The sequence below is a fragment of the Mirounga angustirostris genome, unplaced genomic scaffold (assembly GCF_029215605.1).
Source record: "Mirounga angustirostris isolate CCGP_5_RB_7025 unplaced genomic scaffold, mMirAng1.0.hap1 SCAF_8, whole genome shotgun sequence".
In the NCBI taxonomy this organism is placed as follows: Eukaryota; Metazoa; Chordata; class Mammalia; order Carnivora; family Phocidae; genus Mirounga; species Mirounga angustirostris.
Window position 1 is genome coordinate 41,943,042 of NW_026991716.1, and position 24,581 is coordinate 41,967,622.

The 24,581-nt window shown below is 46.4% G+C and overlaps 1 protein-coding gene across 5 annotated transcripts in view; it reads right to left on the reverse strand.

Annotated features, from left to right (window-relative positions):
• Nucleotides 1-1,674: 1,674 nt before the first annotated feature.
• Nucleotides 1,675-24,581, reverse strand: part of RCAN2 (regulator of calcineurin 2) — a 266,517-nt gene continuing 243,610 nt past the window's right edge. For all 5 annotated transcript variants that reach the window (XM_064597680.1, XM_064597678.1, XM_064597682.1 and 2 more), the window contains 2 exons: nt 23,084-23,255; nt 1,675-4,256 (listed from right to left, as the gene is read on the reverse strand). In XM_064597680.1, the coding sequence (XP_064453750.1) occupies nt 4,096-4,256; nt 23,084-23,255 (333 nt within the window). In that variant the 3' untranslated portion in view covers nt 1,675-4,095. The remainder of the gene's footprint in view (nt 4,257-23,083; nt 23,256-24,581) is intronic.

Below are 24,581 nucleotides of genomic sequence, written 5' to 3' on the forward strand. Positions count from 1 at the left end.
CTTGCTTTTTCTCACTGCGTGTGCCTCTCAGAACTTGTAATTTATTTGCTTATTTCTTTGTTTATTATCTCTTTCCCACACTAGACCCTCCTTCCTAAATCGGCAGGGCCATGGTCACCACCATTCCCAGTGTCAGGTCAGGGTAGTTCTTTGGGAAATATTTGTCCCCCACCCAGAGCTTAAGTCCTATGCTTCCTATTTTACAAAATACTTATAGATTTTAATGGAAGGCTCTGTATATGTAGAAGTATCCCAGACACATAGGATGGATGAGATGTGTTTTAGGCTGAGGACATTCCAAACCCTTTTTGCAACTAATGGCTCCTCCCTCCTGTTCTCATGGTGGTTGAGGTGTAATTACATGCAGTATATTGCGCACATTTTAGATGACTTTTACATCTGTATCCATCCATGGAGATCTAGATGGAATGTTTGTTTATAGCTTCCCTTGTGGGGAGGTTGGCAGGTGTCCCCTCTCAGTCAATGCCTTCCAAGAGGCAACCGCTATTATGATTTCTATCCATATAGGTCACTTTTGACTGTTTCTGAATATCATAAGTGGAGTCATACCTCATGTATTCTTTCATGCCTATCTTTCTTTGCTGGTCTCAGGAATCGCTCTGTGATATTCCTTTGTGTGAATGTACCAGTTTATTGATTCATTCTAGAGTTGAAGGACACTTGGGTTGTATCCAGTTGATGGCTGTTGTAAGCCGTGATCTTGGGGACATCGCTATACAGGTATTTTGGTGGACACGAGAACTCCTATCTGCTGGGGAACTGCTTCCAGATAGGCGTATGTTTGGCCTTCATAGACACCATGAAACAGTGCTCCCAGGTGGTGGTACCGGTTTACTCTGTCTTGCTCCATATTGTCACCAGCACTTGGTACTTCCCCACACTCAACGTTTACCATTCTGATAGGCATGTGGTATGCCTCCTTGGGTTTTGATTTGCATTTCTCTGATGCAAAATGAGGCTGACTACTTTTTTTAATGTGTATGGGTCATATGGGTATTTCAGGTATGTGTGTATATGCGTGAGTTGCCTATGTATGTGGAGTCCCTATTTAAACATTTTGGCCATTTTCAAAAGATGGATTGTCTGTCTTTGTCTTATTGATTTGTAGGAGTTCATCTTATGTTTTGGTTAGGAGTTATTTAAGAACTGTATGTATTGCAAATATCTTCCCCAGTCTGAGACTTTCCTTTTCACTCTCCTAATGATATAATTTGATAAACAGATGCTCTTCATGAAATACAATGTGCCCATCTTTTATTTTATGATAGTGCTTTTTGTGTTCTCCATAATAAAATCTTTCCCACTTTGGGTCTCTTCTAGGGTTTTAAAACAGAATAGTGTGGGAGCGATGTTTAAAGAGGGTCCTTTGTACATTTGAAATGGCCCTTGGACAAAGACGGTTGACGCATGACAATAAAATAGTTCCCCTTATGAGAGCCCAACCCATCCCTTCAGGCCTTGCTCAAATTCCCGTTCCTTCGTGAGATGGCTGCCAACCAGGTTCCCCCTCTGCTCCTTTCAGTAAGCACTCAGCTGAGTTAATCCCATCTGTTGGTAACTTTTTAGAAAGACTATAGGCCGAATTGCGCTCTTCCACAATCACCACTCAAAAATAGCTCAGACGGACAACACAGAAATTATACTACACGGACAAAGAGTCATTCACCAGGTATATTTGAAGTCTAAGCTCTTTGAGCTGTACACGTGCACAAATGATTCGGTTGGTGGAAATCTCCCCCTTCCCCTCCATATTTAAACTTTTCAAACTGAAAGTAGTGCTAAAGAGGTTTGCATAAGGTGCGTCATGGAAATGCTGAGGCAATTCTGACTTTCACAGTGCAGAGAGGGCCCCCTGACACCAAGGGCTCCCCGTTGCTCACCGCTCTCCTGGGAAAAGTTCCGCTTTCCCTCTCCCCAAACCCACCCTAATGAAAGAACTACTTGACCTGAGACAGATTAACATGGAAACGTCGCAATAAATTTCACCGAGACTAACCACTTAGGTCATCCACTCCACTGTGTTTTTATTTTGTGACTGCACAGGATGGTCATTTTAACTTTGGCTAAATTTGGCTGGAAATGACTGATGGTATCTGCTTTAAAACACTTAAGAAATTATTTCCAAATATGTTTTCCTCATCCATATTTCTTTAGAACCTGCATTCTGAAAACTCTGAGTAGCTTAAAAAGTCAAATGACCCCCAGAAGACTGCGAAGAGGTTCAGCACAAAACGGCTGAAGGCGGCCGGTCTCCGTCAGTCTCAAGAGCTCAGAAAATATTTCTTCCACTAGAGGGCAGCATTCCTCCACTTTTAAGTCTAATCTTCCATTCGCTAATGAAAAACCAAAAACCTCCGCAGCAAAGTCAAGTCAAAGCATTTGCTTTTTATACACTCCTCAGATTTTATTTTTAAAAGAAGCCTGCATTTCTTCTCATGGAAACTCAGGGTTTTACAAGCAACGCTGTCCTCAGTTTCACCTGTATTCTGTCCAGTACGATATTGCTATATTCACAGTAGAACGGACTTCTAATTTCTGAGTGATCAGTCTGTTTTAAGTTTCTGATGAAACTAACATACACCTTAGTCAAAAACCACAACAATCCTTCCATAAAATGGCTGTGTTATTGTTCTCGCGAGTTTTTCTGAGGCTTGGGTAACGAAAGTATTTCCCCACTCCCTGGTAACTGGCGTTTGCATCTAAAGTAATTCATTAATGTACAGCAGGAGATGAGGCCTTGCACATATAGCAGAAGGTAATGGTTTTATAGGTGTATCTTCGGTAATGCACTTCGGGCTACAGAAATAGAAATATCACATGTGACGAAAACAAATGTTTCTGAGCAACATGGCCATTGCCTGAGTAGGATTGGTATACGTTTGTTGATCTACCATCCTTTCCTTTTTCAAACACTCAGTAGCCGCTACATTCTGGCGATCTAGCTGCATCCAAATTGTCTACGACGGACACTTGCCTCTTCACTTTATTTGAAAACAAGTGTTCTTGATAGCAAAGATGTTGGCTAATCATTTATATATTGGCATGAGAAGTTTTGTGCCCTTCCAGAATTCAGCATTATCCATAATAGAGCATAATATTATCAGATTATCTGTATTAGTATATGAATGCATTCATAAGCAATGCACGTGTTATGTTTTTAAGCAGCTAAACAATCACTAAATAAAAAACATCCAGATTTTAAAAGCACAGCTGAAACATTTGTACAAATATACAAAGAGAAAAAACAATCATTCAGACACCATGAAACTTTTGTAATAAATAGGTTTGTCTGAAATCGGTCTCTATCACCCTGGACAAGCCTCCCCCGTGAGTCTGGGAAAGTACTCTACGGAAGTGGTGTTCAGAATCTACGGAGGAATATCTTTGGGGCCAAGCTCAGTGTTGCCTCCAGGAATTTTAATAGAGCTATGAAGTATTGACTCAAAATAGTGGATATACCCAGACTTGTTGAGCTGGATGATGCTGATAATTTTTCTAGTCTAGATAGGACATGGCTGGATGCTGACAATCTGTGAGTTATAGTATATCCTCGAATCATGAAAATAAATGCTGGTGATCATGCATGTCCTGGGAATGTTGGGATGCAGAGGACTGAGTGAGACCAGATAGGGATATCTCATGCAGTCAAAGTCAAGTTTACTTATGGTCCTACTTAAGTGGCCAGGAAGAAACAACGCACACACGTCAGGACTGGGACTGAAACAGATCACAAACAACACGAGTGCTATTTGTTACTGATGTCTCTGGCTTGGATCAACATGGGAGAATGAAGATATAGGCTGTGCTGATACTTTAATAAGAAAATACTACCTTTTTTCCCTAGAACCTTCTAAATAATGGATTATTACTCGATGGGTATGATATGATCAGGAAACTTATCACCTTTTCCTAGCCCTTTTGTCCGAGAGGCTTGATTACAAGGAAGGAATCTCAAACAACCAAACACCCAGGGATTGAAAGGCAATTATTTTTTTTTTCGACAAACAAACAACAGAGGGCAAGAAAGCATGATAAAGAGGAGACAGATATTATCGTTGAGGCGGAGCGGTGAGCTCAGTTGGACACGGAGGGTGGCAGGCCGGGACGCCGGGTTTGGATGATTTTTGGCTTTGGGGAAGTCTTTGGATCCTCTTCTTCCTCTATGTCACTGTCGCACACGTGCACGACGACACTTGGGGTGGACTCAGTTCCTGCATGGAGCTCATACTTCTCTCCTGAAAGGCAAGAAAAAGGGGGATGATAAAGGGGAAGGGAGCTCAAAGCAGATTCTTTGGCAACGTTCGTTCTGGAAGTAAGGAGAACATTTTACAGGGTCTCAGGAAACCCGGGTGTAATCCAGGAATGGCACGGGGCATCGCAAAATGGAGTGAGACTGCTCGGTCACTGTATCTCTACCACCTATCAACCGGACAACCTGCAACGGGCCACTCGCTCTCTCGCAGCCTCAGCATCCTCAACTGTAAACTTCAACACGGTCACAGCGACAGCCCATGGGGTCGTGGTGATGACTGAGTGGGTCTGGCAGCTAGTTCTCGGTTTCTCTTCTGTTTCCCATCATTGTTGCTAATTGCTGAGTGACCTTGGGCCAACAGCGTCACTTCTTCACATTCTCCCCAGGGCAGTCTCTGAAGTCTCCTCCAGCCGCACACTTTAGTAGTAAGAGCTGCCCCAGGATGGACTAAGGCAGGATCATCACTTGTCCGGGATTTGCGGTGGCTACTGGGTGACGGGGGTTAGATGACTGTCAAGGTCCCTTCAAGTTCCAAGAGTCTGTCCTTCTTGACTGGCTCATCTTACAGCCAAATGGCTGTTAGCTGGCTGGCTTCCTGTCTTTGTTTCACTTCAGGAGGTATTTACTGAGCATTTTCCATGGTCTGGTCTATTGCTGTGATAAAGGCTACATGCACACTAAAAAACATTTGTGTCTACCGCAAGAGCACAGCCCGGTGGCCGCATGTGGAAACAGGAAGTATTACAAAATACCACGGTAAGTGCCAGCGTGGCAACAGATGTCAAGGACTATGGCACCAAATTGTAAGGAGAAAGTAACACTGAAAGGCTTCCCGGTGGAGGTGAAATTGACTTAGGTCTAAAAGACAAGTAGAAGACCTCCGGGTGGTCAGGCAGGAGGAGGGGGCATTCTCCATCTGCATGCTTTTAACTTCTCAACTTAACTGTTGACATACTCATCTTAACCTTCTCCTGACATCCCACCCTTCACTCCCCATCCTTCACAAATGGGGAAAATCTAAAAGCAGTGTCTCCCAGACATCCTCCTGGTCAGTGGCTTTCCAGGTCTCACCAGATCAAATCCTCGTTTCTCAGACTAGGACAGAAGACCCTGCACAATCTCTTACCAGTCACGACAGCCACATCCTCGTACCTACTGATAAAGGAAATTTTTGACTTTAATGTTTGTGGGCTCTGCTCCTGGTCTCCCAGGGAAGCTATCCTTTAACATTTACCAAGGCCAAAATGACTCAGCAAAACCTCAAAGCATGGGCTGTATTTCTGCCCTGAGCACACATTGTAAGTTGGCTTCGTTAAAAAACAAACAAACAGAGGAAACCAAAAAGGAGCATTCCAAACGTAAACATAAGAAAAACAAAAAACACCTCCCTGATTCCCATAAGATTAAGGTCAGACAGCCTTGCACATAAGATAAAATCTGTAACTATCTGGAATGTCCTTTCCTGTGATGCCTTGCAACTTTTTTTTTTTTAAGATTTTATTTATTTGAGAGAGAGAGAGAACGAGCAGGTGGGGAGTGGCAGAAGCTCCCCACTGAGCAGGGAGCCCGACTTGGGGCTCGATCCCAGGACCTTGAGATCACCACCTGAGCCGAAGGCAGACGCTTAACGGACTGAGCCACCCAGGCGCCCCTAATTTTTTTTTTAATTTTTGTTTTTTAATCCGCTCAGTTTTCGGTACTTGGTTTTGTGGCAGGCCTAGCAAACTAATATAGCCATGTGCTGCTAAGAGTGTTCTCTTTCTGTTAAGAGTCAGACAAGTCCTTGTTGGACCGCTTTTGACATCCTGGTGTATAGAGCAAAGGCTTTCCTGGGTGAGGGCAGGGATATTTCACAAAAATGGAGTGTTTCAGCTCCAGGATTTCGCTGGATATTGGCAGTAGCCAAGAGGGACAGAACTAGCCAGAGCCATAGAAATATGGCTCATAAAGACGCTGCAATTTAAAGTCTAGATTTGGCGAACTTGTAGGTAGAGAGAATTGTGGCAGCAGGTATGAAATCTCTGGCATAAGTGGACCAGTTTGGATTCAGCAGAGGACAGTGACAAAACCAGGGGACATGGAGCAGAACCAGGAAAGAGACACCTGCCTGAGTCATCGGAGCTCCGCTTTGCTTCCCTGATCCCCTCTGAAGTCCTTCCAAGGCCTATGCTCACGGCTGTGGTGGACCTAGCAACGCTATTTACAGCTCATTCAATTGTGTTCCGTTCTCCTTTAAAGCATTTTGTCCCGTTTATCAAAATCTCGAGGGAAAAGAACCACTTCAGCTATTGCCAAGGAGCGGAATCTACAGGACACCAGCTCTTGCATAAAAGGGGCCGGGCCCTGGCTGGGCAGAGACCTGGTTGGCGGCATCTTTGAGCAGCGCTTCTCAAACTCCTGACAGCTTACTGGAGGTGCTTGTTAAAATCAGAATTTACTGGGGGCGCTCCTGAGTGGCTCAGTTGGTGGAACGTCGGATTCTGTATTTCGGCTTGGGTCATGATCTCAGGGTGGTGAGATCGAGCCCCAAGTCCGACTCTGCGCTGGGCAGGGAGCCTGCTTAAGATTCTCTCTCTCGGGGCGCCTGGGTGGCTCAGTTGGTTAAGCCACTGCCTTCGGCTCAGGTCATGATCCTGGAGTCCCGGGATCGAGTCCCGCATCGGGCTCCTGGTCGGCGGGGAGTCTGCTTCTCCCTCTGCCCTCTTCCCTTTCGTGCTCTCTGTCTCTCATTCTCTCTCTCAAATAAATAAATAAAAAATCTTAAAAAAAAAATATTCTCTCTCCCTCTCCCGCTGCACCCCCCCGAAATAAATGAATGAATGAATGAATGAATGAATAAATAATAGAGTGTACTCGTATGAGGCTGCAACACTGCAAATTCTGACTTGGTGACATCTCCTTTGGAACCCAGCGCCACCCCCCTGCCACGCGCTTCCCTATGTTTCAGGGCGGCCGGTGTGACACGGGTTTGTGTGGCCGGCAGGGGGCTGCAATCCTGCTAGGGCGCTGGCCTGCACCTAACCTGCCTCCTCCCGCCCTCCATTCTGCACGGTCAATTTTTCACGGGAAAGGGCCAACAGCGCAGGTCAAGGGCAGAGGTAGGGACGCTGAGGACGCAGGACGGAAAAGCAGCAAGGGCTCCGTATCAGCCCCACAGCCACCCCCAGCCAGCAGCACGATTTCCTCGGTGGTCTTCTTTCTCATCTGTTTCTGGGACAGCAACAAGCCCCTCGAAGTTCCACAGCAAACGGTGATGAGTTCATCGTATCCGCGGTTTCCAAAATGTTCTCTTTCCTTTGGGAATGCCTTGCAATTCTGAAGGAGAGACGCCCTCCAACAAGAGACGGAGAAAGAGAGTAAACACACGGTGAGGTCATTCTTGTTGCGAAAGGGATTTCTTCGAAGTTCTGCCGGTTTAGAGAGGAAACCGGAGTGGCTGCTGGAGCCCGGCGCCTTGCTGGGTGTGATGCAGGGTGAGGTGGTGGTGGTCTCGGGACGACAGGAGAGAATCTGCCATCACCCAGCGAGCCTGCAGATGGTGGGGCCGGGGGCGGGGTGAAGGGGGGGCGGCGGGGACCCCAGCCAGGGGGCTGACCAGACACCCTGCCCCTTTCCTCATCTGTCGGCAAGAAGCTAGTTGCTAGCTTTATATATATATTTATATTTATGTGTATATTGTAGTAAAATATACTTCATGAAGCTAGCCTTTTAATTAAGCCATTTGTTCGCCCTGGCTTGGATAAAGAACATTGCCTTAAAGATACCTCTAGTTGCAATGTGTTTACCAATTCAAACCTGAGCGCTTTCCTCTCCAGTCGGTGTGCTGAGGGCACACTCAGGATGGGGCCGGAAAGATGCTGGGCAACTCTCACATTGTGGAGCCCGTCGAGCTAACAAAGTCAGGCTGCTTGGTAGTAGAGCTATTTTATCGCTGTGATCCCATTAACTCTGACATTTCACTGTTCTATTTTTGGAAACTTTCTTACTATCAAAATCCAGCAAAGCTTAACAGCTGTTAAGAGCCCCACAAAATAAAAAGTAGCAGCTTTGGTGTGGCTGGATTGAAGTTTTCTTTTTTTGGCCTCTCTTTCCCTTTGGGCTTGAGCTAATTCCCTACCATGAGGGCTGACGTCAATGCTGTCACCCTGCAGGGTGACCAACTGGACTTGGCAGGAGACAAGGACCCCGTGGGGGCCCTGTCCCCTCAGGGGGGGCTGGTGCTGCCACACTCCACGGAGCATGGCCATTGGAGCATTTCTTTGAAAGGACGAGCAGAGGGTCACCCATGACACTCCCAATCCTTACGTCTGTGTTCAAACCCTCCACCACGTCCTGATTCCTGCAAGTCTGGAGGAAGTGGAGGTGTCCATGGGCTGCTTCCTGCTCTCAGGAGGGAGACGGTCACACCCCTGTTCTGAGCAGGGGGCTGGGGGACAAGGTGACGTGTGTGGGTGACTGCTGGTCCGAGTACCCCCGGAGGTTCCCCATCATGCTGCCACCCTCAGCTTGTGGGCCAGGAGTTGGCCCCTTCTTGAATTCTCTCTAAAATAATCAGTGTGATTAAGCACGGTCTCTAAAAATCAGCATAATGAGATGTGGTAAGGGCAGGAAGATGTTACAAAGCTATATTTACGCACATGATAGCAGAGCCGAGACGGTTCAGATACCTAATCAGAAAACTCTTGAGATAGAAGGAAAGGGTTTCCTTTCCTTGGGCAGGTCCTCATGTGAGCTGGAGCTCCAGGAGATGGAACCCCCGTCCCAGAGGCTTTCAAAAGACTGGAGAGTGGAGCAGGCATGAGGCGAGGGTCTGCTTTATGCCTCGCATGGCTGCCATTCTTCTCTGAAGAGTCTCTCTCTGGAGCATCAAGAGCTCTCAATGTCTGTCTCTATGAGACGCTATGTCCTCAGCCTGAACGCACACCTGCATCTGGCCTTATATGGACATCTCTACAAAAATCTCCCACTCTTCTCTAAACTCACATATCCAAAGTAGAACTAGTTATGTTCCCTGTCCATCTATGTTTCCTTTCCAGCTATCACATTTCTCTGGGAGGTTCCATCTTCTAGTGCCAATCCGCAGAGCTGGTCATCCTGGAAGCTCCTCTGCCTTCCATCCATGGTAGTTAACCTGCCCAGGAGCGTTATTCAGTCCTGCTTTGAAACATTCCTCCATAGGCTCCCTCACAACCTCCTGCTCGTAATGCCCCCATTCACAGTTCACCTCCTCCCACCCCAGCGACTCTCAGCTGGTTTCCCCACCATAGGAACTAATCCTCCCTGTCACAATAAGCTTCCTGAAACAACATTTGGGGACATCGCCTCATCACGTAGTCGTGGCGTGATGCTGAGAGACACATAACATCCTATGCCTCAGTTTTCCCCATCAGCAAAATGGGAATAACAACCACACTGATGCTATGAAATAAAGGAATATTTGTCAGATACGTAAGAAAGCCCTCCTGAGATTCATGACATGATGATTTAAGGTGACATGGTGGTCAGTGCTGCTGCCCCAAATAACTTCCCGTTTTCAATATGATGAACTCATCTAGTCACACCACAAAGCAGCTGAAGAATTAAGCAGGTGAGTCATTCCAAAGAGCTTCTACTCAGTGGAGTCACGGCTGTAAACAGCAAGAAGGGTGGATGATGACATGCTGAGTCCCTCAGCTCAAATGCACAGGGGAGTGTCGTAAATTCCGACCTTCAAGATGGAACGACCCTTGCTCTCCTTGCTACTGCCCAACCCCCATCGGTAAGTTCCTCTCTCCCCACCTTTTCCACGCTTGTGTCCCCATGAGAAGGACCAACTCTTAAACTGATTTTAAACGAGATCTCTTTCTTTTTCTGAATCACTTGTTTGTAATGCCTAATCATATCACCTTTTACATTATACATTAGTTGTTTCATCTGGCGATGTTTTATATTCCAAGCTGCTAAAGTGGTGGTTTCGGTGATGGCTTCAGCTTCACATACAAGTAAATGCTCAATAAATACATTGCTGATTTATAAAAGGCCCCAACCTTGGCCGTTTGACATATTTGTACAATGTCCAGTACGTACTCGCAATGTGAATTTTTCTCCTAGTGTTTAAGGTGTGTAAGTTTTAGATTTTCAGCTAAGCTTAAACCAAGTAAGGGCAAGTATTTACCCAATTTTCAGTGTGCTGGCAGAGGGGTGTCATGGAAACTTACCATCTGCTTTAAATATCACAACGACTATTTCCCACACCCTTACTAAATGCCAGACACAGCTCTCAGTACTTCACATCAACTGGGTATTTAATGATGACGACAGCTCTGTACTGTGGGTGGCATCCTGTCTAGTTAATCCAAGAGGAAATTGAGATCACAGAGGAAGTATATGACAGAGCCAGGATTCAAACTCGGGCCCATCAGACCTCAAAGAATGTGCTCATAATCACTCTCTGGCACTTCCCGTCCTGACTCCCACTGGGTCATGTTTGACAAGAGACACTCCTGAAAGGGAGCTGGGTTTAACTTTTACTTTTAATACGTCCTTAAGGCAACTTATATTTTAGTGAATATTTGTTCTCTAGCTAAAGAGGAACATCTTGCCTCTTTTTGTTCTGGCCAATTGGTAGTTATTCTAGGCATGGTCTCCTTGACAGTGAATCGTCTCAAAAGATAACAATCAATTATGAAAAAAAAAGGGCTATATATTATAAAGTGATTTGACTTACATCTCTTATGGTAGCCTGGGACTCTGAAAAAAATTTTCTATCTTTCCTTCTGGTCTTAATTTTATAGTCTCTCATATGGATAGTGAATTCTCAATAGGAAAGTTAGGGTCTTAGTGGATTGATCGTGTTTCACAGTGACGGCCATAATATTTCTTGCTAAACATTACTCTTCAATAACTTTGCCTGTTCTTCATGGAGGATTGTTCCCACTGTGTCCTCTCCCCTCAAATCTGGACAGGCCTTTCTGACTGCCTTCACTAATACACCGTGGCAGAAGTAATCAGTGTGAATTCTGGGTTGCGTCGCAAAAACACACGCACTTCTACCTTGCTCTGTCAGGATGCTCATTCCTAGAACCTTGTGTCCATGTTGTAAGGAAGCGCAAGCAGCCCATGAAGAGGCTCACGTGGAGAGGAACCAGGGTCCCTCACCTACAACCTGTCTGAGCTTTCAGCCAACAGCCACACCGATGTGCCAGCCATGTGAGTAAGCCATCTTGAAAGTTGATTTGCCAGTCTCCGGCTGAGGGGCCTGAGCAATGTTGCATGGAGCAGAGATGAGCTGTCCCCCTGAGCCCTGCCTAAATAGAAGATTTGTGAGCAAAAAAAAAAGATTGTTGTTGTTTCAAGGCCTTCATTTCGGGATAGTCTGTTATGTGGCAATTGGTAAGTTATGGGTCATACAAGTTCTCTTTGCTCAGAAGCAAGCTAAGCCACTACAACTTTAGTTGAAATGAATTGCTTGTGCTTTATCCTCTTTTCTCTGCTCACGTGTTACATTAGACTGGATACCACACCAGTCTCCATCCTTCCTTCCTTATGGATGAAGCTGCACGAGCAAGCCACTTGGGACCTCTCTCTGTGGCCGCTTTCTTACTCCTCTCCAGTGGAAGGAGAGCGACAACTTAGGGCAAAAGAACTGAAACTGCTCAGCTCACCCTCTCCACTTTGCTCTTTGGGCCACCCCTGCCTGCAAAGGGCCTGTGCCCTGCTCAGCTCTCGGCCATGTGTGAAGGCCAGCACAGGAGACCCCGCCCCGTGTGGGGCAGTCTGTGGGCAGGCAGGGGGAGTCCCGACTGCTCGGCTCTGGATTTCAGCATTGGCAAGCCCTGGCTGGTGCTCAACCCAGCCACATTCTGGGCTTCAGCACAGCCTCAGAAACAGAGCTGGCATTATTCATCTCCTCTGTCTTAGTCTTATCTAACCCTCAGTGAGTTCTGAACCGAATAGGGAAAAGAAGGCCTCTGTTATTAATCTGCACTGAATTTTAAGAGTGGCTTATCAAGGCAAGGGCGAAGACCATTTCCAACAGGGCCCTTGAACACAGAACCATGCTGGGTTGTGTGCACGCATTGAACTTGATCTAAATTAAGAGCCCTTTATATTTGAGTAAGATGAGGAAGGTTGATTCCAATATTACAGTGATTTCAGGCTTCTCACAGAAGGCCCTACAAACCCCTTTCCTCAGTATTTTTATTGTGAATGTGCTATTTTCAAGAGAACGAGGGGGCATCCGTCCTGATCTATGGAACAAAAACATGGAATTTCTATGTGTTAGTTTTACTGAGCATGTTGCCTGTTCACGGGATTTAAAACAGACTGAGGGAAGAGTGTGTGTAATCTGAAATGTGCTTGAAAGGTGCTCACACTTAGATTTCCTTTCCTTTCATGTATTAGGTTTGGGACTTCAATTCGGCAGGGTGGGCAAGGTGAGCTAGGCTGCCAAGCCCCGCTCTACCACTCCCTTGTCAACAGCAGAGACAGAGGTGCCTGGCCCTGAGGTAGCTCTCAGAGGACTGGGGGGGAGGGTCAGAGTTGGGGGGCGCGGCAGGAGAGCCACCTGCAGCTGCAGGAAGTAGGGGTGTGGTGAGTTGCACTTCCTTTCTTCCTCCCAGACCCTGGCTGTGTCTGAAGTCATCATGTCTTTTAAGCCTCTCTCAGTCCTGGCAGGGCTAATGCTGGTTTGCTTCGGGCCCAAAAGTGCTCCCCAAGAAAGGGAGGAATTATGGTATAAAACATCAGGAAGTTTCCAAAAGCTGTACCACCGCCCCCATACATGATTTAACGGTATTTTAAAGTTATCTACCAGCAAGCTCATCTTCTCCCAAAGGGGAGGAAAGAAAGTGTGTGGGTGGGTCTCGGGAAGGGGGGTGGCTGGTGACACCTCTCTGGACTGCTCCCCTCTCTCACTCCTCTTTTGTCTGCCTCACACTGGCACCTTTGACCTCTTCCTAGGCACTGCTTACCTCTACGTCTCTCTCGCATTCGAGAACCACCTGATAAATAGTGCAGAAGTGTAATCAGTATTGTTCTCAAACAAGGGTGCTAAGCTGCCAGTGATGTCTGGAAATGCAACAGGGATTTTTTTTTTTTTAATTTTCATTTTTTGGTTTTCACAGGGACTGGGTTGCGTGTGGATACTGGCATTTAGCAGGTGATGCCCAAAGATGCTAAACGGACTGCGATGTGTAGGACTGTCAGTTCCAAAATATCACAGCTTTCGCACTGAGAAACACTGAGCAAAGAGCTTAACGTAGGCACATTTACATTTTAATAAAAGACTTAAGATATGGTTTAAAAATTGAGTGACCAAAAATAGGTAACCCACACTGAGCATTCACCACGTCCTGTGTTGGACATATAGATTCATACAGGTTATCTCATTTGATACCTCTAACAATCTGATTTTACTGTTGAGGAGGCACAGAGGGGTTAAGAAAGTTTCTCCAGGTCACACAGCTAGTAAGAGGTGGTGCCTGGATTCAAACTCACACTCCGAGTTTTAGTCATCGTCGTAAAGCAAGAGAAATATCTTTCTTCATGTTGGAGCCTCACAGACAGCTACAAAAGAGAAGAGGAGGTGTCCCAGGGCAGAGGGGCTTCCTGGAGAGGTGTATATCACAACTGCCTATTCAAGCTCAATCTGGGAGTGGAGAAAGAACTTATTTTCTAAGTAGAAGTGGAAAGAGGATTCTCGATTAAAACCAATATTCCCGGGAGGAAGAAACATTCCAGAGAGAGAAGTCCTTTGCACATTTCTTCTCTCCCATACCTTTGTGTTTCCATGAGCTCACATTTCATTTTGCTCAACCCCAGAGAAAAGTGCTGTAGGTAATTTTGAGGGTGGGGTCAAATCACTGAATGGCAACTCTGTCCCTTATCCTTCGTGCAGCAGCTGCTTCTGTCAAAGAATGTCCTCTAAGCTTGGGAGGCAAAGAGTATAAAGCAAAGCACAGACCACCCCATGCCCATGTAAAGTTCAGAGAACAAGCCCAGGTAAATCACCACCACCACCGTCACGAAGGATAGGAATATGGTTCTCGCTGGCTGGTAGACACTATTCCAAGTGCTTTCCATACCTCAATACATATACTGGCACAGGAAACATCTCTCAGAGGATGTCCTGCTAAACGATACTGCTCAGAGCAAAATGACCATCACACACATCATGGATCTGGTAGTTCCTGTGTGCCAGGCACTGGACCAGGTACCTCATGTGTATTAATTATTCCATCCTCATGATGACCTTGCAAATTGTCAAAAATCACCATTGAAAAGAAAAAAAAAGAGGTGCAGAGAAGTGAAGTAAATTGCTCAAGGTCACCTCAAACGAGTGGAGCTAGGACTCCAATTGAGGTATGCCAAGGCCAAAGCATGACTGCCATATTGCCTCTCATCAGGGTGGCACACAGGCTTTACCTCAGCGGGTCTAGCATGAGCTCACATCAGGAAACTATTATCCACATAAACATTGGGGGTTCTTCCTCCTTCCCTCTCATCCTTAGTCCCAACCCACATCAAAGTAGGAAAACATAAAGGGTCCCCTTGGTAAAATGGGGTGGGAGGAGAGGAAGAGATGGGGATGCCAAAGAGAGGGCGAAGGAAAAGAGAATGCTTCTATCATTTTGTTAGAAGAGGTGTCCTATTTCAATAACGGAAAGTTTGTTTATCTTTTGGGGGTTTCCCTCTTAGACTGGATGAGGCAGGGGCACGGATCTTCATTCCCTCCTAGGTCATTTAGGATCTAAAGTACTTCATGGGGACAACCAGTTGACTGAGGACCTGAATTCACAGCTGAGACAAGGAAGTGGAGCCCTCCAGGGAAGGTATGGACCAAGGAGACTAGGGAAACCACGGAGGGAGTAGGGGTGGGAAGATAAAGGGAGACCGAGTAAAGGGGTTCTCTGAAGCCTGTGAGGTAGGGCTCATCCACACAGATGACAGAAAAGTAGCAACAGAAGGAGAGAAAGAGCTGCTTGGTCAGAGAGGCGTGAGGTTTTCCTCTCTAGAAATGACCATCCTGTTTGACCTTTCCTGATATTAGGGGCTTGGCTAAGGGCATAGCTCTGGGGATGGTCATGTGTCTTTTCTATTATTCTACCATGTGCGTATTTTACCTGTGAAAGAAGAAAAAGAAGTATTTTATGTTGCTACTCAACAGTGATTAAAAATAATTGTGGAATATATGCTGAGACGAAAAGCTTTTCAGACACTTTTTCCCCCAGGGAAATTTCTTAAATCATAGGTTTTGTTTGTTTGTTTGTTATTGTTTTGTTTTTAAGTAGGCTCCATGCTCAGAGTGGAGCCCAACGCGGGGCTTGAACTCACAACTCTGAGATCAAGACCTGAGCTGAGATCAAGAGTCGGACATTTAACCAACTGAGCCACCCAGGCGCCCCTCCAGGGAAAATTCTTTGAAAGGAAATGGAAAATTCTGAGCATGTGGTGCAGAATCACAAATCTGCGTGCCTTGGGTGGGGAATGACGGAAGAGACCGCGCGAGTGGGAACGCTGGAGCCTGACTGTTTTATTTGCTTTTCATATCTGTGATCAGAAAATAGCAGTTGTTGAACAAGAACTGGAAGCTTATGTAATAGTCATACCACATGCGCCCAAAATATAGGTGTTCATCTATATTTAAAAAATGGAATTTTCTCTACCTTTGAATCAGTGAGCCTGGAATAGAAACTGTTTCTTCCTTGTAAGTTACATGAATTAATGAAATATATTTTCCATGTAGAGGAAACGCCGTGCACTAGGCAGCAAACCAGCAAAACTGCTTTACTATAGCATGTTTTGATGGAGAAGAATTTGGGGGGGAAAAAAAGGCTAAATATAGCAGATATACGCAACTTGAAACTTGGGCACCATTTTAAGCCCTCCTCTGCAGTTAACTAAAATTGATCTCCCTAACAAGAGCTAAAAATAACAGGAGAAAAAAAAAAGGAATAGACAATGACTTTCATATCATTCCCTGCAGGCATTTTCAGCGACAATGAACATGACCTTCCAGAGCCATCCTAGAGAGCAGAACAAAGCCTGGCATTTCACATCCCACCTCTGATTTGCCACCCATTTAGTACATTGTAACATCTTTGTGTTTCCATTTTGGCTGATGGGTAGAGATAAGCTGTCTTGCTGGGCTGGGTTTTATATCTGAAAAGAACATAGCACCGTACTCTTTCTGGAGTCAGGAATAATAGCTATAAAATAAACCAAAATAAATATTCGATTCATCCTCCACTAGGTCAAAGCCCTTCTTCTTTTGTCTAGATGATTGTTAGATGATGGGCTTCTCTAAATTCACCAGGAGGACTAATGGCAATGTAGAAAGCCTCTGTTTTACAGAGCCCGTAGCTGTCTTTGAAGCAGAGCAGAAGGCAAATTCTGATCCCCGTGTCCCACGGGGCCACAGAGAAAAGCACTGAACAGGCCTTAAAGCCTGACCCAGTGGCTGTGTTGCGGGGGGGGGATGGGGGGTGCCGATAAGTGCAGAAATGAAAGGTGGAGGAACACATTGTGTAAGTTGTTTTGCGTTTTAAAATTTTCCTTTAGCAACAGTCTTGAATTTCTTCTAGAGAAATTAATTTTACGATTCAAGAGACCTCTCTGGTTTCTCAAACTTTTCACTCCCCAGGGCAAAGGTGCTCGCTCAATCAATTCTTTCTGCTTCTTCCCAGTGGCAGAGGAACATATTTTAACCTACCAGCTGTGCAGCCTTGGGCAAGTTACTTAACCACTCTGTGCTTCACATGCCCCAGCTAGATCTACGAAGAGAATAGCAATTCTTGTCTCATGGAGTCGCTGTGAGCATTAACGGAGATAATATAGTAAGGTATCCAGAACAGTGCCTGGCACACAGTAAGCCCTATATATGTTTTAACTGCTGTTTCTATTTAAAATTTTTTTTCCTAATTTGTCTATTTTACTTACTTTGGATCAAAAACAGAACATACAGTCATGGGGACACAGTGAAGAATGCTTGAAATGGTGCCTCTCACATTTTCCTGAGTATAAACTTGTTCTCACTGCAATAAATAGAACCAGACTTGCTTCTCCAGGGTTATGGGGCCCTTATGTCATAAGAAGTGTTATAACAGCCTGTGAAGGATTTCAAAGGAATCCCACAGGCTTGGGTTTGATCATGGTTCCACTGTAATTGCACTCTCTATGCTTATTTCAAGAGCCTCTCCACAAGTTCCATGAGCATGAGCTGTTCCTGTCTGGAAGAGGGTCACCACTGTTCCTTTCCCAAAGAAGGGGAGTCCTGTTCTGCTCCTGCTCGTCGGAGCCTCCATGAGTGTCCTCCACGAAAGGGTCTTAGTAATGCACGTCCTTGCCTTTCAGGGCGGCTGGGCACATTCCCATTCCCGTGAGCCAGCTGGTTTGCTGAGGTGATCCTCCCTCAGACCGAGCGCCATCTTGCCCTGGATCCCTGCTCCACGATGATCTTTCTTCAGACTTACTTTAGCTCAGCATCTTTCAATTCTCACATCTCTTCTCAGTCACTCAGCTCTCCCAATTTAGCAGTGTTAGTCACTCCTCCGAAGCAAACCCCATTCCTCTGAGTTGCTTGCTCTGCTCTGATGTTACCGTGTTTCCATACTCCCGGAACTGAGGCAGCCATCCCTTAACACGGAATGAGTTATAATTCCTTACTGAAATGCTTCTGCCCAAGGATTAAAAATGAATCTCACGAAATCTTTTTTTTTTTTCCCCCAAACGGAAACGCTCAAATACCTCTCCTGGAAGAAAACATTAATTTAGTGTTGCTGACTCAGTCTGGATAAAGCCGTAAGAAAGCAACAATTTGCTGGTGAAGAAATGATCCCTAGGCAGGCTGAGGGCTCTGATCTATTCACTCATTCATGCATGTATGCATTCATGCAATATTTATTGAGCATCTACTATGTGCAAGGTGCTACCAGGCACTGGGAGTACCAAAAGTCGAGAAGGCAGTGAGTTGAACAGTAGAGAACTACCTTAGGAGGAGTACAGGAGTACTTGTGCAAAGTGCCATGAGGAGCTTGAAGGAACAAGTCCCTGCCTTGGCACCTCGTGGTGGGGGGGGGGGGGAGGACAGGACACGGGGTGTGGCTATGCTCCTTCACTGTTGTGGCTGAAATAGCCACTGACACCCAGGCTTCTAACACAGCCTCCGTGATATTTTCAACTCAGTTGTCGGCTGCGAATCATCCATCTGTGTGGGGTAAAGAAGCTTCAAGGACACAGGAAGAGGACAAGTGGAGAACTAAATAAAGAGAAGCAGCCTCGGGGCGCCTGGGTGGCTCAGTCGTTAAGCGTCTGAGCCTTCGTTAAGCGCCTTCGGCTCAGGTCATGATCCCAGGGTCCTGGGATCGAGCCCCGCATCGGGCTCCCTGCTCCGCGGGAAGCCTGCTTCTCCCTCTCCCACTCCCCCTGCTTGTGTTCCCTCTCTAGCGCTCTCTCTCTCTCTGTCAAATAAATAAATAAAAATCTTTAAAAAATAAAAAAATTTAAGAGAAGCAGCCTCGAGTTTCTGGCAAAGAATGGAGGGAACCATATCCCAGAGAACACACCCGGGACACAGTATCAGTCATCATTTCAAAAGCAGAAATCCCTCGGTATTCGCCCTTACACACACACATGGTGCACGGGCCTCCATTTGCACGCCTGCCACACCTGGGTTTGGCTTTCTGAGAGTCACAGTGGCGCCAGGGATAACTGTCAATTCACGGTTAGGATAAGTGTTTCGTCAGCGTCACAGCAGAGGGGGCCTCACGTCCACCGAGGCCACCAGTGTCCTCAGTCAAAGGCCAGGGGATCTGGCCACATGGGGGGGGGGGTCACCAGAGCCAGGCTTGACACTCTTCTCTGCCACCAACCAGCTGTGTCCCTTTGGGCAAACTGGCTCATCTCTCTCCAGCTTAGTGTTCTGATCTGTAAGAATATTACAGAAGAGCGCCATTAATATTCCCAGTGGGAATGGGAATATTAATAATTGCTCTCTCGAGTGCTTTAGAGGACATTCACTGGGCAAGGGAAAGCAAGGCTCAGAGGTCAGCAGCACCACTAAGGTAGAGGGCATGCATTTTCACCACTGTCGATAAGTTATTCACAGCTCTCAAAAGAAGCCCCTTGTTTTCTCTGCCTCTTGAAGACCCTTTCATTCCTCCTTCCTCCCTCCCCTGTGCCAGGCTCTGTAAGCCTCCCTTCTGAGGCCAAACTCCTGCTCCATCTGTCCCTTCTGCCTCCATCAGCTCCCGGTCACCCCCGCCCCTGGCCGTGTCTTCCAGACCTGGGACTCTGCTCCCTTAGCCAGTGAGGGTACCGGAGACCCGCCCTCATCCTATCTTTGCATCAAGCTTTGAGAACATTAACTACACATGAATTCCCCTTCCCATTTTGGAGAAAATGATTTGCATTTACTGGATTCCTGGCTCCAAGAGCGCGCCTGAGGCCAGCTGGGATCTGGCAGTCAGGATGTCCGGCTTGGCCTGGGCCTCCCTTATACACAGTGCAGGAGGAAGAGCATTGCCATGGACCCCCGGGCTCTGTCACTGGCAAGTGGCTTCTCCCCTGTCTGGGCCTCTCGGTTCCGCCTCCTGTAAAATGCAGGCAGCCCAGGGACTCCTACGTCCTCCAGCCAAGACCTCAGTGATTCTCTGAAGCTCCCCTTCCTGACATTCGCGCAACGGTACGACGAGGTGTTCAAACGTGTTGTCGTCAGCATCTGTGCAGGAGAGTCAAGCCAGCAGCTCCAAGGCCCTTGGCTCTAGCCGGTCCATCCGGGGCTGTGGGTGCCTGCTTCTGGAGTGTCCTGAATTACCGTGGGAAATGCTCTCACAAGGCTTGACTTGGGCAGACCCAACTTATTGCATATACTCCACATTCATTCATATCACAGACACGGCTCTTTGCATGGGAAGTACATTGGCTCCGGATTTCCTGCACGTGGATGAGGCTTTCAAAGAAATCACATTTCGAGAATACCACTCTTCTTATTATATTGCTTCTGCCCTCAGCTCCTCTTAGTCAGGCACCTACTGCTTCTCACAACGGCTCTTTGAGGGGGGCAGCCCATGGCCAGTGTGTAAAGGTCCCCGAGATGCTGAGTGTCTTGACGGCAATTAGGAAGAAACCCCAGGTAGCTTGCTCTCGGGAGTGCTATAATTTAAATTCCGGGCCACTTGGGATAGTGGCCTATCCCAAGTGGCCACTTGGCCAGTTAGTCTCTGCAGGGAGAGCTTATTACTCAAACCAGCCTCATCCTAATCTGAGGACCCACTAGGGTGCCCTCCCTTCCTGGTTTGCCTGGGAATTTCCTGTGTTTGACACTGAAAATTCCCAGGAAGCCTTCAGTCCTGGGTGAACCAGAACAGTGATTCTGTTCTGGTTCATCCAGGACTGGTCATCCTGGGTGATCGCCCTAGGAGTGGTTGCCCTAATAACCAGGGTCCTCAAATTTCCATGGGTACAAGAATCATCACGTGTGATGATTAAAACTGCAGACCTCGGGCGCCTGGGTGGCTCAGTCGTTAAGCGTCTGCCTTCGGCTCAGGTCATGATCTCAGGGTCCTGGGATCAAGCCCTGCATCGGGCTCCCTGCTCGGCAAGAAGCCTGCTTCTCCCTCTCCTGTTCCCCCTGCTTGTGTTACTGCTCTCGCTATCTCTCTCTCTGTCAAATAAATAAATAAAATCTTTAAAAAAAAAATAAAAAAATAAAATAAAATAAAACTGCAGACCTCTGGGGTGGGTGATTCTGGTCCAAGTGTCTTCCTGAGCACACCAAGAAACACTGGTAGCAACTCATTATATGTTTATCATCGCTGCCCTTTTGTCACTTGGCTGTCAGTGGTTTTTGAGAGTTCCGGGGAGCTTTTAAAAAAATACTAATGCCTGAACTTGACCAAATCAATTAAATCAGAATCTCTTAGGGTGCAATCAGGGCATTGGGATTGTATTTTTATTTATTTATTTATTTATTTATTTATTTATTTTTCAAAGATTTTATTTATTTGAGAGAGAGAGAATGAGAGACAGAGAGCATGAGAGGGAGGAGGGTCAGAGGGAGAAGCAGACTCCCTGCCGAGCAGGGAGCCCGATGCGGGACTCGATTCCGGGACTCCAGGATCATGACCTGAGCCGAAGGCAGTCGCTTAACCAACTGAGCCACCCAGGCGCCCTGGGATTGTATTTTTAAAGTCTTCTCTCACACCAGGAGACCAGCTAGTAGCAGACATGATGGGCATTATTTACCCTCGGATCCACAGTGCCTAAACCGTCAGCTGCGCCCGGTTGCAGCCCCTGCACCTCCCACCACTTCCCCTCCTGCTATAATACAGGAAAAATACTGTCAACCAAAAAAAAGAGGCTGAGCCAGTAAAAACTAAAAGCATTTCTTTAGGGTCTCAGAATTGCAGTTTGGGGGACACAGATATGGGCAGCAAACCAAATAGTTTGCTCACCCTAGGGAACAAAAATCAAGCATTTTTAAAGACAAAAGGGAATGCCTGTATACGTTGTTTAAGAAGAATTTTGGTGGGTCTTGGTGGCAGAATATCTTGGCTGGTGACTTGTTGCTAAGGCTGTCACTAAGCAAAATCTCTTAGTATAGAAAGTTGCAGGCTGAGTTCTTGGAATATCGTATGTGGTTGGGCCCAGTTCAAAAGTTCATGGTCCTACTGGGTGAGGATGTGCCTATGTCCCATCTCTTTAACGGGCCTTCCAGCTCCATTTTATTTTATTTATTTTAAAGATTTTATTTATTTATTTGAGAGCGAGAGAATGAGAGAGAGAGAGCACATGAGAAGGGGGAGGGTCAGAGGGAGAAGCAAACTCCCCGCTGAGCAGGGAGCCCGATGCGGGACTCCAGGATCATGACCTGAGCCGAAGGCAGTCGCTTAACCAACTGAGCCACCCAGGCGCCCTCCAGCTCCATTTTGAAGTCCCTTGACATAAGTGACCCCATTTCATTTCACCTATCACAATACTTGGGAGTATTTTTCCAGCGAGGTGGCAATGTCTGCTGAAAGTGAGGATGATATCACTTCTAGGTATCGGCATAAAGAAATTTCAGATCAGTGCATAGGAGATATGTACAAGGATGTTAACTGTAGCTTTGACTGGAACGGCGAGAAACTGCAAACAGTCTAAATGTCCAACTCAGGAAACTGGATGAATCAAGTGTGATGGTGTGTGTGTGTGTGTGTGTGTGTGTGTATTTATTTATTTGTCCAGTGGAATACTATACTGCCCTGAAAACGAGAGATTCTGAGCCACATATACCAACATTGGAAGGAAGTGACCATAAGATTTTTTCTTAAGGTAAAGGCTACTGTGACCAGCTTCTTGGAGACCAAGGGGCTTCACCTTGGCAGGAAGACTGTCTTGTTTCAGAGGGTTCCTGGGCTTTCCTATGGCAGCAATAAAGGAACGTTGCACAGCATAGAAGCCTCATGCCAACTGGTAGAGCTTATTTCGCCTATTCTGAGAAAACCAGAATATACTGGAATATACCAAATATACCAAAATTCCTTATGGTATAGAGAGGAATCCCGTAAGAATTAGGTAGCTCTTTCCAATCATAAAGTATCTGCATTGCAATGCAGAAGCAGCACGGACAGACATTTTAGTCCCGGTTCCCGAATTGCTGTTAAACAGGGACAAAATCTGATGCTGGTTCTTTCTCTCTCATCCATCAGCCCTCTCGCCCTTCACACACAGCAATAAACCCATTAGAAATGCACATGTTACCATGAGCCCCGGATTTCAAGGCTGTTAATCCCATTTGGCTTTTCGAGGTTGCCGACAATGTTTATTTTCCAAAGGGGTCACAGAGCATACCTGGTCCTAGCTTGGCCACAGCATAGAGGAGGTCGTAGTTGAGCACTGGCGTGGCGTCGCTGATGGGCTGCCAGCCAACGGGAGGGGATGCCGGGGGTGAGATGAGGAATTGTTTGGCGGGCTGCGGTGGCGCCAGATGCAGCTTATCGCCGTCTGTCTCTGGAGTCTGAACCTTTCAAACAGAGGAGAAACGAAGACACAGGATTCATTAGGGCCTCAGATGGGCCGTGTTGGGACCCGGAGATGCAGAATCTCATTTTCAGCCTGTGACAAAGGAACCAGTGAACCAGGCTCTCATAATAATCACTGCTTACCATCCACCATATGCTCAGTTATCCTATCTCATCCTTAAAACTGTGGATCTCGACTTGTAGCGTGCATGGTGATTATCTGGACAGCTTCTGAAAGCAGAGTGGAGCCCCACCCCTGGAGCGTCTGATTCAGCAGAGCTGGGGTGGGGCCCGGGAATCTGCATTGAGCAAGTACCCACGTGAGGGTGAGGCTGTTGGTGCCCAGACTCCTTGCTCCCTTTCTTTCCTCTTTCTCTCTCATTCTTGTGGGGGTGATCTTCGCATCATATGAAATGAAGCATTCTAACGGAAACAATCAGGGGCATGGAGGACACACCCGGCATGGTGCTGCCTAGAGGCAAAGCATCTGTATTGCCCCAAAGGAAACCCTGTGCCCATTAAACAGTTACTACCATGTTTGTCTCTAGTCAGACCCTGGCAACCACCAATCTGCTTTCCGTCTCTATGGATTTGCCTGTTCTGGACATTTCCCAGAAACAGAATCAGAATATGTGACCGTTTCGTGTCTAGCTTCTTTTCCTTCGCATATTTACGGGGTTCATCCATGTCATAGCACACACCGGTACTTCATCCCTTTTCATGGTTTCGTAACATTTCAATGAGTGATGGGCCACGACTTGTTTATCTGTTCATCCAGTGATGCACATTTGGCTTATTTCTACCTTTTGGCTAGTGTGCGTAGTACCACCATGAATATATGTGTACAGGTATTTTTTTGAGGTCTATTTTTTTTAAGGGATTCTTTTTTTAAGGGATTCTTTTTTTAAGTTTTTTTTTTTTTTTTTTGACAGAGAGAGACACAAAGAGAGAGGGAACACAAGCAGGGGGAGTGGAAGAGGGAGAAGCAGGCTTCCCGTGGAGCAGGAAGCCTGATGCGGGACTCCATCCCAGGTCCCCAGGATCATGACCTGAGCTGAAGGCAGACGCTTAACGATTGAGCCACCCAGGTGCCCTTTGAGATCTATTTTCAAGTCTTTTAGATATATACCTAAGAGTGGGTATTTGCTGGGTCAGATGGTAACTCTGTTTGTAAGGAAACAAGAGGGGTTTCAGTAGATAAAAGTGAGGTTTTTACAAGTAGTTACTAGAAGCATGCGATTCAAACATGGGTCTGAGGCCAAAGTCTAAATTCTTCTTTTTTAGATTTAATTTAATTGTGATAAGAACATTTAATAAGAGATCTGCCC